This window comes from Microtus pennsylvanicus, chromosome 2, assembly GCF_037038515.1.
Source record: "Microtus pennsylvanicus isolate mMicPen1 chromosome 2, mMicPen1.hap1, whole genome shotgun sequence".
NCBI classification, from domain to species: Eukaryota; Metazoa; Chordata; class Mammalia; order Rodentia; family Cricetidae; genus Microtus; species Microtus pennsylvanicus.
The window spans coordinates 60,869,049-60,885,996 of NC_134580.1; the positions used below are offsets into that span (position 1 = coordinate 60,869,049).

The 16,948-nt window shown below is 46.6% G+C and overlaps 1 protein-coding gene across 2 annotated transcripts in view; it reads left to right on the forward strand.

Moving 5' to 3' along the window:
* Positions 1-16,948, forward strand: part of Dpys (dihydropyrimidinase) — a 65,767-nt gene that overhangs the window by 39,258 nt on the left and 9,561 nt on the right. For both annotated transcript variants that reach the window (XM_075963624.1, XM_075963625.1), the window contains exon 8: positions 16,259-16,466. In XM_075963624.1, coding sequence (XP_075819739.1) covers positions 16,259-16,466 — 208 coding nt within the window. The remainder of the gene's footprint in view (positions 1-16,258; positions 16,467-16,948) is intronic.

Genomic DNA, 16,948 nt, shown 5'->3' on the forward strand with positions numbered 1-16,948 from the left:
TATGAAACTGAGTGGGAAAGGAAGGGCGCTCACCCGTGGAGAGTAGGGACTTTGAGGGGAAATGAAGCAATGGATAGCAAATAGCAACAAGAATCAAGCAGTGTATGGAAACAGCATCATGAGGGGTCGCTTCAAAGACACTACCAGGAATCTTGCTTGAAGTGGTTCATTGTATGTCATCTAAGTTCAGAACTGAAATCCTTCTCTTTCAGCCACACACTCACATACACACACATACATATGCAGATACATACACACAGGGAGACATACACACAGAGACATACATACACATGGAGACATACATACACACAGACATATATACACACACACACAGAGGACAGACATACACACATGAACTTGCATACAGACATATACACACATGCACACACATACACACAAACAAACATACACAGACAGACATATATACACACATGCATATACATACACACATGCATACACATGCACACATACACACACACACATATGCAGCAGCCAGCAGTCTGTGCTTCTATTTTGAAAAGCTGGTCAGCGTACAGATCTGCTTTCCACGCCTGTTGCTGACAGAATGTGTGAGGAGCTCCTCCCCCAGCTCACGTTGTCCCAGTACACGTGGTAAAAGAAGGGGAGTGGGCACACAGGGCTGGTGGCGGTGCCTGAGTAGACGTGAGGGTGGTGTGCCCCTCAACCACTCACTGTGTTGCCGTAGTGTTGGGCCCTGCATGTGGGCCTACGTGTGTTTGTGCGAATCTGCAGGGGCATCCTCCACACAGTCATTACAGATGTCTACAGTACCCGGGACAATCTCTTGGCAGATGATAATTTATAGTGAAGTATGTTGAGGTATGAGTGTTTTTTTGTGTTTTAAATTATTAATCCACACAAAATCCAGCCCACAATCCAGGCAATTGGGGAAGTAATAACCTGATGGGAGAGAGAAAAAAAAAAAAACCTTTCTAGTAAAAGCTTTCCTTTAGAAAGGTTTGAGCTGAACAACTTCTTTGCCTTTGCTGAGCTGGGTGTGGCACTGCTGTGCCACACTGCTGGGTTCAGGACATGGTACGCAAAGCCTTGGCAGATAAGGAATGGCTGCAGAACTTGGTACACAGTTGTACCCACTCATCAGCAGGTGGTTGGTGTGTGGGATGAGTGGGAGCTGTGCCTAGCAGTAGTCACTCAGAACTCATTGTACGATGACGTCACTCAGGCAGGGACTGAAGAAAGCATAAGAGAACGTTAGTTCTCGTAAGACGTCTCTCGGTTCATAGACGCCTCCACTTCTCACCAAGATAGAATTAAACTGAGAAGCTCGCTGGGCCCTTCTGCTAAGATAGCCTGATGAAATCCGGATTCTTTAGTGCCCCCAAAAGCTGACCTCTTAAAAATTATTTCTAGTGGAGCTGTTCAAACAAACTGCCTGAGATTATTTTCATGGCCTTCAAGAAGACAAGTTGCTTAAAAAGAAGTTTGGACTGCATGCAACAAAAGTCTAACTCTCTCCACCACACACACACACACACACATGCACACAGGCACACACACACACAAACACACACGTACACAGAAAGACACATGCTCACACACACATGGGCGAGCAGGCATGCACACATATGCATGTGCACACACAGGTAAAATATCAACTACTACTTACTGCACGTTGTTTATTAGCTCATTTCAGAGAGCTAGAAATGATTTGGGGACTTTCCCAGCATGGGCCATACTGTTCACGTTATGAAAAAGTTAGCCCGGAGTAGCGGGCACCCATCCTATGCTGAGCAGTCTCCTCTGCAGAGCTTATGTTCAGCGTTTAAATCAGAAACGTAAGCCCCAAAGAGAGGCTGCAGAAGGGGCTTCACCTGAGCACCTGTCTCATCTTTCTCCCTGCCCAGCACACTCAGGATTGCTTGTCTCCGTGCTGGCCTCCTTCCCACTACGATTCCAGGAAAATACAGAAGCTCAATAGTTACTGTGAGTGAGCGAACAAGGTACTAGTGCCCCCAGGCCAGGGAACAAATAGGTGCTTTTAAATGGGTGTGTGTGTGTGTGTGTGTGTGTGTGTGTGTGTGTGTGTATGTGTGTTTGTCTATTTGGGGTTGTAAATGTGTGTGTGTTTGTTTATTTGGGGTTTTAAATGTGTGTGCGTGTTGTCTACTTGGGGTTTTGGTTTTGTTTCCCTTTCAAACTTTAACATCTCTTGGACCCATCTCACGATCCACATTTTGCAAGGTTTTTTTCCCGTCTTTGAGTTGAAAGACTAAAAAGAAAGGAATCCCAGGCATTTTTTTCTCATTTAGGTCCCTAAAGCTGCAGTATTCCACAGCCAGTGGCCAGGGAGCATCCCCAGCCTGTCCATTACAGTGACTTATTCCAGGCTATTTCCTTTTGTAGGTCCCAGAGCCACTTCTAACTCTGGTAGTGACCCTAACAACCTGGGCTCTAGGTTATAGAGAAACAAAAACGAGTTCATGGGGACAATGGAAATTTGATGTCAGTACCTAAAGGGACTTCCAGGGACCCTATATTCAGAGTGCAGTAAAAGTCGTGGCTTTAGAGAAAACCTCAGCCGAAACATATAGCTCCTTCCAGGAGATGATCACAGGGCTGTGATAGTTGGAGATTAAGTATTTCAGGGAAAGGTTTTTGTTTGTTTGTTTGTTTTAGTGGCTTGAACAATACATAAATGCATAATTTAAAGCTTGTTTGTTTTGTTTTGTTTATTTATTTCTGCTTTTTGCAGAGAAGAGATTTCAAAATATGGTCCCTAGGCTAGCCACACCACCGCTGGGGATTTGCTCCAAGTGTGAATCTCAAGTCCTGTCCCACCCCTGCTCCTTCAGGAGCTCTGTAAACAGAGCCCCACAGGCAAGTTTCCCCGCACCCTAAGACTGAGAAAGAACTGGGTAAAAAATTAGTGACTTGTAAAGTCGACTGTAGCTCAGCTGACCCTAGAGGCAGAAGGCTTCATCCCGAGTCCGTTCCTGTCAGGACAGAACTTCCCTTTCTTCTGTATGATATTCTGTCTTGTGTTTTACTCAAGAATCCCATCGCTTAACCCAGGAGATCGGGGCCCTTTCAAAGGGTTGGTCCACAAAGTAAAGGGCGAAGTGCTAAGGCCTGACTCTGCTTTTTACACCCAAGTTGGATAAACAGGATCTGCAAAGAGATTGTAGCTTCCAGTTTTTACCCCAACATCTGTTTCATTTCTTTTTAAAGTTTTCTGAATTTCTCTTCATTCAAGACTGGAAGAATGAGGTGAAGGATAACCATGATGGTTCCATAAGAATCCCCAGGCGTTGTATATTAGTTAACTTTTGGACAGAAACAAGGGAGAAAGGGTTTGGTTTGATTCATGGTTTCAGAGTCATCAAGGTGAGGAAGGCAGGGCCAAGCAGCCCAGCTCACAGCGGCAATGTGGGTCAGGAGCAGAAAGCAGAGAGCAAGAACCAGGGGCCAAGCTATAACCTTGAAAGACCGGGCCCCTGCCAACTACTTCTCTAACCTGAGAAGGGAAAAGGCAATGGCTGCCAGTAGAGGGGAGAAGAAGGCAGATGACAGAGGCGTTGACAATCACCCTTCCCTCATACTCCAGGGTCCAGGCCCTGAACGGCTCACTGCCCTAAGCTCCGCTCTATCTTCTCTCAGGTTTAACTCATTGATTTATTGATCAGAAAAGTAGCTAGCAGGTCGCTGTGTTGCACAACCATAGTTCAGTTATTTAGGAGGCTGGACGCAGGAGAAGTTTGAGTAACTGGGCAACATGGTCCGAGACCCCATTTCCAAAAACCAAGAGCAACGGCCAAGACTGTGGTTCTGTGGTAGAGCATTTGTCTGTGATGCATACGTCCCAGGTTCAATCCCCAGAATGGCCAATAAATAATAAATAAATATCCCCAAACAAGCACATTGAATACAGATGTGAGGAGAGTTGGGAATAGATGCCAGGAGCTCAGGGAATAGGACACAAATGAAGGTTCAAAACTTCATACGTGTAGTAGGAATAAGGATACATACTGGGGACATAATGGAAACATTTGTCAATCTGTCTTTTGAGCTGTGATTTCTACCTGTGCACATTAACCAAGCCAGACCCACAGAAACTGAGCCTGGGGTCCCTGGAGCTAGGAAGTAGAGGCCAATCAGACTTCCTTTACCCTTCCTTTAGGGTAAAACAGATACTCACCTTTAGACTCAAGTCTGCATCTATTTTGCTGTTCTAACACTTGGTCCTCAAAATATTGTCTCATACTCAAGACACAGGAACACAGACCTGGGCCTGCTTTCTGTGACTCAAGGTCATTGGATATAGACGTGCTCATTCTGGGTAAACATTCAAGCTGACCCTTCAGTTCCCAACTCTCCTCACCTGTAAGCTGAGATTCTTGATCCAAGGTCAGGGCCTCCTCCCTGTGTTCCTGGGCAACAGACTGCATGTCTGTCCTTGATCATAAGAGTTCACTTGGCTGGTACACGGCACAGATCCCTGCCAATCCGCCAGGGTGCCTGGACCCCAGCCCAGAGCACATCGGGCTGGCAGCATGGATTCTCTGGACACCAGAAGGCAGTTGACTTTCCAGTTTGAAAGGCTTTGTGTGCCCACAGAACACTTACTCAGCATCTTCCCCGAGAGACTGAGGACTGTACACACCAGAGAGCGCTAGGAAGGGGTCGGGGCTGGGCAGGTCTGTTTTGCAACTGAGTCATGTCAAACCTGTTGCCTGGTTTCCTTTGTCTAACTTGATGTCTCTTTGGTGGGGAGGCAAACATATTGATACTTTGTGTTGTGATTATGTTGCCTGAAAGAGATTTTTCCCTTGGTTTACCAGGCCTGCCTTTAGGACTGTAACTGGGCTTGCAGAACCTCCTTGGACTGAGTATACGGCTTTCCATCTGTCTAGAGCACACAGAAAGTTCCTTCTGGGGCAGGGCGTCATTGCCCCTCTCAGGGCTAAGTGTGGCACTTATGCAGAGGGTGGTCGCCCGTGTTCCTCTGCCTGTCATCTGATGCTGGTACCTTTGCAAGAGCAGAGGCTGTGGCTCTGTGGTAAAACATTTGCCTCAGATGCGTGATGATGTCTCAGGTTCAATCCCCAATACAGCCAAATATATATACTCAAGGGTATTGTGTACAGATGTGAATAAAATACAATACAGACGGCAGGAGCTTAGGAACTAGGGCACAGATGAAGGTGCAAAAACTCCATACAGGTAGTAGGAGTCTACGATACCTAGAGGCCACACAATGGAAACATTTCTCAATCTCTGTCTTTTGAATTGCAGTTCCCTCCTGCCCTGTGAATCCTTCCCTCTAAATGTTTTTCTATATTTGTAATGCTCTTTGTCTCGCCAGCCTTCGAAAGGTGGCTTCTTTGCCATTAGATTTTCTCTCCGCCTGACCCCTCGTCTCCTCCCTGATTTTTTTCTCAACAGGAAATATCCTGACTTTGCTCTCAGCTCAACTCTCCTGCCAAGCACTTCAGGGAAACTAAGCTTCCAAAGGAAAAACAATGGAAAGACAATTTATCCATATTTTTTAAAGTGGAGTATTTTGGTACAAAAGATTACTGAATTCCACATGTCAAAGGAAAAGACACTAGTGGTAGTTACATATAAACATACATTTATTGTATACTTACTATGTGTAAGGAATTTCTGAGCACATGGGGACATAACAAGGTATTGTGTGTGTTACCAAAAAGGGTGTGCGTTACTGAGGCAGGCAAGACCCAAATGTAGGAAAAGACAAATAATATTTCAAAAGGGACATTGGCACCAGTCCCATTAGTACATGAGATGGGGAAGAGGTGAAGACTGGTAGGTGGGGTCCAGATGGCAATCCTGAGCTGGGTTCACCTGCAGTGGCTCCAGAGAAGGCCAAGGGTGCCGGCTCAAGAGCATCCTTGAGGGCGACTCTAGAGGGCGCCTCTAGGTTTGCAAAGAGAGGGCAGGCGATCTTCTGCGATGAAGTCAGGGTCAAGAAGGAGAGCAGGAAAGATTCGCTCACGGTTGTGGGTGAGGTACAGCTGGCAAGGAAGTAAAACTAGGATCTACAAGGCTTTGAAGGCTGAGTTAACTATAGAAGAATGTCTGGGATGCAGCTCAAGCAACTATGTTGTCAAGCCATAGTTGGAGTTGATCTACAACCTTTATGGAGTTACTTTCCCAGAGCCGTGGTGAATTAGCACAGCCAAAGCAATTTATGGAGAAAAGAGTTTATTTGGGCTTATGGTTCCAGAGGAGTAAGAGTTCATCAGGGTGGGAGGCAGGTGCTGTGAGACCAAAGCATGAACCGACCCCTTGCAGGTTAAGGTTTCTGTTTACAGTTAAGAGGGTTAGGATTAAGTTCCCGTTGGTCCCCTGCAGGTTAAAGTCTCAGTTTGTAGTTAGAGAACAAATTCTTGTCTGTCCAGTGCTAAGCCCTTGCAAGTAAAGGTTTCTATCTGTCATTAAGAAGAAGTTCCTGTTTCTTAGATTGGATATAAACTGCAAAACATGTTTTTCAACTTAAACTGGTTCTTCTTCCTTCCTCTCATTGTATTTTTCTAACGATGTAACAATTCATTCTCTTACCCCTGAAAAACACTTTTTTTTTGTTTTGTTTTGTTTTTCGAGACAGGGTTTCTCTGTGGCTTTGGAGCCTGTCCTGGAACTAGCTCTGTAGACCAGGCTGGTCTCGAACTCACAGAGATCCGCCTGCCTCTGCCTCCCGAGTGCTGGGATTAATGAAAAACACTTTCTCTCTCCCATGAAGAGACCTCAAAATGCCAGCAGGGGCTGTCCTCCAAAATCCCAACTTAGGGACTGGTCAGTCCCAGGTGCACCCCAAAACAGCTAGCTTTAATTGGACAATTGAGAATTTGGGTTGGTTGTTTCTTTTTGTTTTGTTTTGTTTTCTGCAATTTAACACAAGTTTAACACAAGTCCACCCTGGGCAACCTAGTGAGAGTGTCTCAAAAATACAGCAGAAGAAGGGCTAGGGAATGGTCCAGGGTTGGATGTTTATATAACATGCAGGAGGCTCCTGGCTCAATCACTGGTAGCCAATAAACAAACATCCTCAGAAGCCGTGGAAAGGGGGTTGAGAAAAAGGAATTGATTTTAGAGATTTTTTTTCCTGGCCGGGAAACTCCAAGAAATGGATGAAGCAGTGGAAGTGGAGTTAAAGAGAGGGGGCAGTTGTTAATCCCACCGATGGACAATAAGACCATTACCACAGTTTAAAGCTAAATTTGAAGCAAGCTGTATTTAAATACTGGCTAGCTGGATGGATTCTGGCCAGGTCTATACTCAGGTTCCTGGGAAATGATCCAGAATCAAGTATGGCGAGGGCTTAAGGAGGAAAACCCATAACTCATTGCATTTCCCGTCAGGTCCAATGGGAGCAAGCATACATCCTGACAGTCCTCCTGCCTGTGAAACTCCGCCCACATGTGATCAAGCACGTCAGGTGCAGATGGGTCAAACAAACCTGTTCAGAAAAGTGAAAACATGAAGCTTATTATCTCCCATAAACAAAGGCCTCCAGCAATGTAGTAGGAATCATAGTCTAATGCAGGAGGCTTGCATATCAAAGGCAACATTGTTTCAGGGACCTCTTAGGCATAGTAATTAAAACTTAAAGTGTAACTTTGGCTCCCACACAGTGATGCTTGTTTGTGACCCATAATTAAGTAAATGCCAGGTGAGAGTAATAGATGGCACTCAAAATCAAGGGGCAGGTTTTTAACTTGGGACCTAATTGGGCCAGTGAGAAACCTCCCTTGGGCAAGTTACTCCCCTGACCTTGGTAAAATGTAGATTTTTCTCTTTGATAAAATGCAGAGGCTACTGTAAGGATAGCACCAACTTTTGGTGAGGGTTGCAAGGAAATAATGCCTTTAATATGGTGTGCAGCATAACAGAAACATTAATGTAGTCATTGTCGCCGATACAATAAGGACAGCACAAGAGGTTTAGAAGCTAGCAGGAAGATACCAAAAGTAACGGACCCAGAATGCGGAATCCTACAGCAAATAAAGCTTAGAAGAATCAACAGTCAGCCCAGGGCCCAGCTTGGCTGTCAATCACAGCTCCTTTCCTGTCCTTGCACTGCCAGGTCGGTCAGGTGCTATTTTGACCACAGTGTCACCAGAATGTGGCCTGGGTGCTGCATTGTGCCAAGCCATTAAATAGTTTGGGGTGATCCAAGTATATTTTAGAACCCCTCGATTCTCAGGCGCTCAGCTAGACGGCATGAATGTGGCCTCGGGGAAGATGATCTAGACACTTCTCTGTGACAATCCTCTCTTACGATTTCCACAGTTTTGCTATTTTAAAGCTGAATCTTCGGGTTATCTCCACTGTATAAACTAAAGGCAGACCGGTTCTAGCAACCAGCACACTCCCACTACAGCACAATCTCTGACTTTCCTTTGATTTTTCTTGCTTCTTTTATATGTAAAAATTATTACCTTTCAACTGCAAATTGCTTTCATTTGAGCACTGATGAAGCTGACACCTCAGGTTTATTAGTCACCAGGGTTGGGTTTTTTTTCTTATAAAGAAATGTCTATTCGCGCCTATTGTTACTGTTTCTTTGGGTGACATAATGCTATTTGTCTGTTTAAGGGTTCTATCACCTTTCTGGCAAGCTCTCTGAGCTCCTTTTGAAAAGTAAAGTGGTTTCTGGAAAGCATTCTGGGTAAACTGTGAAGTGCCACGTGCCTGGTACTATTATTGAAATGCTGATCTTGTTCATTAACCCACACTGGAATCCTGTTTCTAGCAGAGAAATCTTTGTTAATTCAGGAACAGTCTGACTAGACTGTCAGCTGCCTGGGCCAGGGATTGTCATCCGGCTCACCCACAGCACCCAGCACAGTGCCTGGCATGGAGCAGGTGGGCCATAAGTACGCAGATGAGAGAATGCTGCCAGGGGCACCCACAAACAGTTAAGGATTACCTACATCCTTTCATCAATGCAAAGTTTGTTTTCTTTTTCCTTCCTTCCTTCCTTCCATCCATCCACTCATCTTCCCTTCCTTCTGAAAGAACTGGAATCAGCACAAGGCACCCCAAGACTAAGTTCTTCACACAAAGATTTATTTGCCCCAGAGGGAAGGGGCAGGGATAAGAGACAAAGACGGGAGATAGAGGACTAAGGAGAAAGGGAGGGGGAACAAGGAGGTAGGCCTCCTCAGGGCCAAAGGACTGCCTCAGGATAGAAAGGAGACCTATGTGGCCGCAGGCAAATGGCAGTTTATAAAGGTGAAAGGGGACATTAGGATGAGGTGGTTAATTTTGATTGGACAGATTAATTAGGGTAGTCAAAAGGAGGCTTTAATACTTTGAAAGCTGGACCTTGGAGGTAAGCCTCAGGGGTAGAAAGTTGCCAAATAAGGAACTAGACCTTGGTGGCTAGCTGTAGGAAGGTGATCTAACGGTTTTGGGTTGTTTGTTTGTTTGTTTTACTTTGCTAAAAAGCAAGGAAGAGGAACAGGGAAGGGCAAGGCCTGCGGGAAGTGTTTGTGGTGCTCAGGCCTGCTAGAGCCCCACCCTCTGCCGTTCCTTGAAACCAGAGGTGAGTGCAGCTGTGAAGAGTTGCAGGCCACAGCTACGGAGCAGTTATCTGAGAATCCTCAGTCTGCAAACCCCAAGTCTAAGAAACTAGTTCCTCTGTGGTAACATTGCAGGTCTAGTTAGCAATCTAACCTCATTTATTTGAGAAATGAGAGACAAGAAAGGTTTAAAGACGCAGGAGTAGCATTCGGTGATTTGATAAAAGACTCCAATTATTGCTTTGTTTTCAATTTACCAGCATCTAATTCCCGAATAGACGGCAAACCCCCCCTTCCTCCTATGCCCCGCCTATCACTTGTCTGCTACTTATAAGAACACTATGTGAGCAAGATCTGAAGGAAAGCAGGCAAAGGAGTACATGAGCATGCTTATGGCGTAGTTACTACATCTCAGGTGGCTTCCAGATAAGTGTGCACAGCCTGCAGTGAGCAGCTCTGAGCAAGCCGCCCTCACTGCCGAGGGGCAGTCTTCACAGAGCCCAGGGTCTACCCTTGTCATGCACCACTTGACTCTTGCGTGGTTACAGTCGCTTGCTCCAGGTCAGAGCTGCCTGCTGCCATCTTCAGTCACTGCAGCTGGAATCACTGAGACCCTCGCTCATCAGGTCTGTGATGTCTCCTTGTGGAGGGAGGAGATCCAGGGACTTCTGTAAGATTCTCCCTAGGTGGTTGTGTGGGGGAAGGGGCTTGCTGCCAAGCCTGACAATCTATGCCATTCCCAGGACCCACCAACGTTGTTTTTAAAGAGATCCTGTGGGTCCCCTTCCCACTGAAGTTTTTAAGCCTCGATGGGCATGATAAGAATTTTGCCATCACACGATTACTGGGAGATTAAATGAGATGAAGCTTTAAGTCTACTTTAAACGTATTACCAATCTAAACTGGACAGTGACTTGGAACTCTGCAGCTACTCAGTAGATGACAAACAACGTAACCTCATTGAAATGCTGCCCAAACATTGCTGGAAAGGGACAGAGAGATCAGGTTCAGAACTTGGAGCTGCGTTACAGAGACCATAGTCTCTCTCCACGCCGTTATCTGCCTCTTTTTGCTGCAAACCCTCGGTGGCTTTCCTCCAGTTCTTTGACTTTCTGGTTATCTGCCTGTTTGTGCCTGTTCCAGTCCCTTTGCCAGTGTTCCTCAGCCATCAATTATGCTCACTAGCTTTTTTCTTGTCCCCTGTGGTGAGGGAGGAGGAAAAATAGGTCATCTGCTTCCATCAAAAAGAAAAAAGAAGAGTGAATTTTGAACGCCTCAGCTATTTCTTGCCCTATCTTCTCTTTTCCATTTCCTCCAAGGAGAGCTTAGTGGTTTGCCACAGTTCCCTTCTGGTCTCACGATTCAGAACTAGCCCTGTGTATAACAGGCACGTAGCCCATAGGGTACCCGGGAAAGGAACGGCATAGTTTAGTCCAGTTGACCCCTGTGTAAGAAACCAATCCTTTCCCACTCAGACCATGCCTGGGGATATGTCAGGAGATGTCACCTCGTCAAAGGCAAAGCAGATCCCCGGAAAGTCACAGGATTCTAGGGCCAAGCCCACATGCCGCCCCAGAAGGCTGTTCCAACCCTCGCTGACTGGCCGTGCCAGAAGATGAGCCTTCCAAAACTTAATCAGCATCCCTCATCTCTAAGCACTTACCTGCTTAGTATTCATAGGCGGTGCTGCCTCCTATTCTGCTAGGTTGGCTGGCTCACGTTCAATTCCTGTTTCTTCACAACACTCAATTATTTTTAGCTTCCCATTTTCTGAAAGCTGTTGATTAAAATATGCAGTATTTATGTTAAGTGGCAACACAGAAATTGGCCAATAACTTACTTTTATATAAATGAGGATGCATGCAAGGGCCTTCTAGATGCTCAGTGCTGTGTGAGGTACACGGAGTGAAGGACATGGTCCCTACCCCACCCCAAGGTCAGACTTTAGACACAATTGATGCTGTCATGATCTATACCACTATCCGTGGCCTTTATTGAAGCCAAGAGCCAAAGAACAAGGGACAGGATACGTTTATTCCTCTAAGTCAGTGTTTGGCAGCATTTTAAGGAACCAACACTAAATGTTTTGTCATCATTGAGGACCAGTCAAGCTCCAAGCAATTGTCCGTCTTAGATTACTAATGTGGTTGAAGCAATGCCCATCTTCCTGTCTGTGGGAAGCTGGTATGGAAGTCTGAATGGAGGAAGATTGATTTTGCAGAGAGCAGCAACTTTGCTTAATAATGACAATGTCCTTGAAGTCGCACCAGTTAGCATTTTCAGAGATGTGCCTCCTTGGCTCCCCATTTCTGTAACATGTCACCTCCATGAAGCTGACAGAGGAGGTAGCTGGAACCCAGGACTCGTCCGCTATGGTAACACTGAGAATGACTGAGCAATTCCAGCCAAGGAAATTTTACTAGCATCTCAAGTCCTTTGATGCCACACAGAAAACAGACGGAGAAGCACCACGAAGGATGAAGAGAAAAGTGAGTTCCTATTTATTTTCTGAGGGTGAAGGATGTTTGCAGCAACCGTACACTTTTTGTGGGGCTCCCCATAAACCTTGAAGGGCAGTTGCTCCTAGCTTCTGAAGCCTCACAAGATCCTGTCGTAACTCATCTCTGTCCCGCAGCTACATGAGCGTTGGCTGAGTATCACGGGTGAGGTATTAATCCTTTTTATACCTCAGCCTCCTTCTGTAGGAGGACTGATAACTGCATCTCCCTCCTAGACGATGGAAAAGATTTAACAATGAGCTATTACTGTTTTATGTTGCGTGTACAAGGTATCTTAACAGGGAGAAATGGGGTACGTTTTTAAAGATGCCACTAATAGCACTGTGCTGGTCCCATTGGCTTTCTTTTTGTATTTTGTTTTTCCTGTCGATCACATAGGAACCCATTCATGCTATGGATAAGATGAAGGAGTCAAGATACAATAGAATGCCTAGACAAGTCACTTTTGGGGGGTCAGGAAGACCCACATTTCTCTAAGGAAAGTCCCTTTCTCTCCGTCTCCCTCTTGGGATGCTCGTGGGCGGGGCTGCTGCCTGGGCTGGCTTTGCTTCAGTGATCTCATCTACAAGAGCAGGTGGCTGGCTGGTTGCTAGAAAGCCTTTAGAAAAGGACACGATGCTTTTCCGCAGCTGTGACGTGAGTGGCATCAACAAGCTATTGACCGAGTCAGAAAGCAACTTGACGCTAGCTTCGAGGCCTCTGGTCTTCTGTGGGCGGCATCACCCTTAGCTAGTGTAATCATAACTGGGGTCCCATAGACAGAGGGGCCACCCCCTCCAGAGTGAGACCCGCCTGCGACTCTGGTGATACAGGCTCAGGATGAGCTTAACTCAGGTCAACGTCACCCTGGTCAGCGACCAGAAAAACAGCTAAAGAGGAGACAACAACCCGGGGACCCAGTTCACTGCAGGGGAAGAGGGGTGTTAATCCCTGAGCAGCAGACAGCTAGTAGTGGCCAGTGGTGAGGCGGAAGGATGTGAACAAGATCCTCTGCATGCTTGTGAGACCAGAAAAATCGCCATTCTCCGGCCTTACGTGGAAGAAGGGTCTGGCCCACACTCACATCTGCCCTCTAGGCAGATTTGTCTGTGATCCTTTTCTCCATTTGGGCTGCTTGCACTCTGCCTCACAAACATCCGTGCAAATCCACAGAGTTTTTTCCTGCCCATCTGTACCACTGAAATCTCTAATAATTAATATCCTATCTTCAGGTTAATGATTTTTGTTGTTGTTCGTTTGTTTGAACAAACAACGGGGGGGGGGTGAGATATTTGTGCTGGTCTTATTCCTTACAGTAATGGCTTCTACTGGTATCCATTGTGTTGTGAGTAACAGTATTTTGTTCTACTTTGTGACTGAATAATATTCCATTGTGCATATAGACTGGGTCTTTTGGACCATTTCAGCTGTGGGCAAGCCCTGTGGCTCCGCCCTGTGGCTCCGTCTATGACTCGGCTGTTATGAATTGTGCTACAATAAATATGACTTGCATTGCTTGTTAACTGAATGATCCTCCTCAGGCCACACTGTGTTGTCTTTGATGATAGTAACCAGCTGTGCTCACTGATGTAAAGATACAGTGTATGGAAGGCCAAGGGGAACCCAGAGGTTGAGTCACTGCTTTGAAAGGAGGAGTCCAGGCTCTCATGGGGCAGCCTATAGCAGGGTGTGGTCTTGTGTGGGGTTGTGCCCTCTCAATGCTTCTGTTTCTCTTATTACTGGGAAAGAAGACATCCCCTTCCATCTCTGGGTACCATGACTGAGAGTCTCACCAGATTCTTTCAGGGAAGAACAGAGGTTCCTTACAGGAACACCAGCGTTCTGACCTTAGAAGATGGGAGAAGACTGCTCAGGGCAGCACCGCCAAGCTCACCCCCACCCCACCCCTGGGACCGTGGGTGGGGCCCACCTAAGAGCAGACTATGCCGCAAAGACACAGCAGGTTTCCTCTGCTGTCTCCCAGACTGCTGACCCTCACAAGTTCCTATTGACTGAGTCTCTTGTAGTCAAAGCCAGAACATGAGTGTGGCTTCCTTTGTCCTTGTTGCATCATCACCCACTTGGCCGTAGCTAGCAAACCTACCAGACTGACGCTGAGATTCTAAGTCTGGCCTTGATCCGCACGCCAGCAGCAGGCTCTTTTGGAAACTCATAAAAGCTGAGGGCTGTCACATGACAGCGAAGCAGAGACGCAGGGGTGTGTTTGGAGAAGGACAGTACCTTGTCCGTGTGCGTTGACGACAGCCATAGATGGGGTTAAAGGGACCATGCACAGCCCTCATCTCTGCCCCAGGCTTCGTTCAGGATCAGCTTGCGGATGACCTCAGACTTGACATTCAAGAACCTCAGATTCACACGTTTGAGATGGCTGTGAAAGGAGGGTTTGTCATGATCCCAGAGGCCAAAATAAGTGCCCCCCTCTTTTGTCGAGGTATTTTATCTCAGCAGCAAGAAAGTAGCTAAGACGATAGGGCTCTACAAACAGAATGTTCTCCAGCAGGAACGTGTTTCCTAACCCCTGCAGTGTCTCTGGGTATTGAACTCTGTGAGCCTCAGGCAACTTCCTTAACAGCTTCACATCAGAATCACTGCAGGAGGAGTGGAGAGCTAAGACTCAGCTTCTGCTACAGCTGCTAATACTGTTACAGCCGAGGACTGCTAGTGTCGACGAATCCCTGCTTCTCGTGAGTGGCTCAGATGCTACAAGGGTGATAGCAATCACAAGTTTACTCATTTATTGCCAATGGACACGGACCACTGGCCGCAACTGCTAGGCACTCAACAGAACTCACGGACTGTGTCTTTACTTCCGGTTTAACTCCATGTTCTGGTTCCAGAACACAGTCATGTCACCAAGGTTAAGAAATAAAAGTGACCTGAAGAAGCAGGAGGCAAATCGTGCGATCCCTTTGTTTGGCCATTTTATATTTATGAAGCACCTACTATGTGATGAGCGTCAAACAGCCTGCTCTATGACTCACAGTGTGCACCCACTAGGAAAAGAGTCTGTCAAAGAGACCCTGATCCTACTCTTAAATTAGGGCTGGGTTGTGGTGGGTGCCGGCTCAGCATATGTGAGGCCATGAAGCAAAATAAAACTCAAAGAATTTGAGGCTACAAGGAAAATACAGTCGCTTTTGCCAGAGCTCTGGTTGGGTTCTGGGATCTACAATTCTTGTCGTTCATTCAGAACAGCCGTAGCTACTCAGGGGATCTAGTGTGACATTGGTTTACATGGTTGTATTGCGTGATAATTAAAGCAGGGCCGTCAACTGCCCCTATGCCAACATGGGCAGAAGGCAGAGTTTTCGGGGGCAGGGAATAGAAGCGAAGAGGGCATTCGGGGTGAGGAGCAGAAAGTGCAGAGATGCAGATGTGTGAACACTCCTCAGAACCGCAGAATTCCAGTTCCGGCTGGAAGGAGAAGCCGGGTGCGGATGACACCCTGTCAGACACCTTTCTTGTGAAAGCGGCAGCAGTTCTTTAAGCTGCGGGTGATAATGCCTAGAATTCTCATCATGTGTTAGTGTGACTGCATTCCTATCGCGCCTTATAATAAAGACTCTATTTGATGTGATCTGATTGTCCCCTTTCTCTGGCTAACCCCGAGGATGAGAAAGATCACAGCAATGACCTTTGTTTGCTGTGGAGCAGAGAAATCCGATTTGTTGTTTTTCCATGTCAACCCCACTTCAAGCCACAGACGCAGTGTAAGAGCCCGAGTTCTCCAGATCCATGTCCCTCGTGTTTCCTTTTATAATCGCCCATGTGTACATGTTTTCTTTCTAGAGGTTGTATGAACACCCAGTAGCCTGCTTTCTTTCCTCATCTGTGCCTGTCAAAGTCGACACTCTGTAGAGCTGAGTGTAGGCCAGCATGCTCTCTGCATTCAGAATGTCTTGTGATTTAAAAGTAGGGGAAGCGTTGTTCTTTGAAATACTTTTTTTAAAAAACTCAACATGACAATGTCTTTTCAGGGTCTATCTTCATTTGTCTGGTTAAAGGTGTGTGTCTTGGATTTTCCTCTTCAAGAACATGACTTTGTAACAAAATGTTACTGGTCTGTTCTCTTCTGGAAGCCACTGGCGTGGTGAGGAAGCTTTGCCTAGTAGAGTTGCCAAGGGTTCTACTAAATCAGGCCTCTTGTAGCACTGTATTCACCAGATGAGCAGCTGATGACCTGAGTTTGTTCTGGTTTTACCAACGCAGGACGATCTCTGCCAAAACTCACCACCAGGCCGTTAACTTCAACATCTTCGAGGGCATGGTTTGCCACGGGGTTCCCCTGGTGACTATTTCCCGAGGCAGAGTGGTGTATGAAGCAGGCGTTTTCAGCGTCGCAGCGGGAGACGGGAAGTTCATTCCACGCAAACCGTTTGCTGAATACGTCTACAAACGGATCACGCAGCGAGACCAGGTGAGCCCCACCGCAGCGACCAGTGTCGTTAAGCTGCGTCGCCCTGGGTGTCAGGTTTGTTATTTATTGCTCATGATGGTGGCATCATGTCACAGTAGGTTCAACACACTCCTGGGCTGTCAAGATTGGCCAGGGAGCACAGGCACATCCCAGCTTTCAGTGAAAGAGGTCCTAGCTGGATGTTTGCAGATGTGTCTCTTAGGGTTTCCTTTTTTGGGGGGCTAGGGGGGGGAAGACCTCTTTACCATTGTGACAGTCAGTGTCTTCCAAGAGCCAGGTCACATGCATCAAGGCACTGGGGAGGGGAGTTGTTGGCGATAACCATGAGAGAAAGGAAAAAGGATCTGAGAAACACTGAGAGCCAAGAATGCAATTCAAGAATGGCCCATGAGAGGAAAGAATACAGGAAAGTGAGGGACACATTCTAGATGGCTGTAGTTCAGGGAGGATCTGAGACACCTCTGAGGTTCCCAGATCCAGAT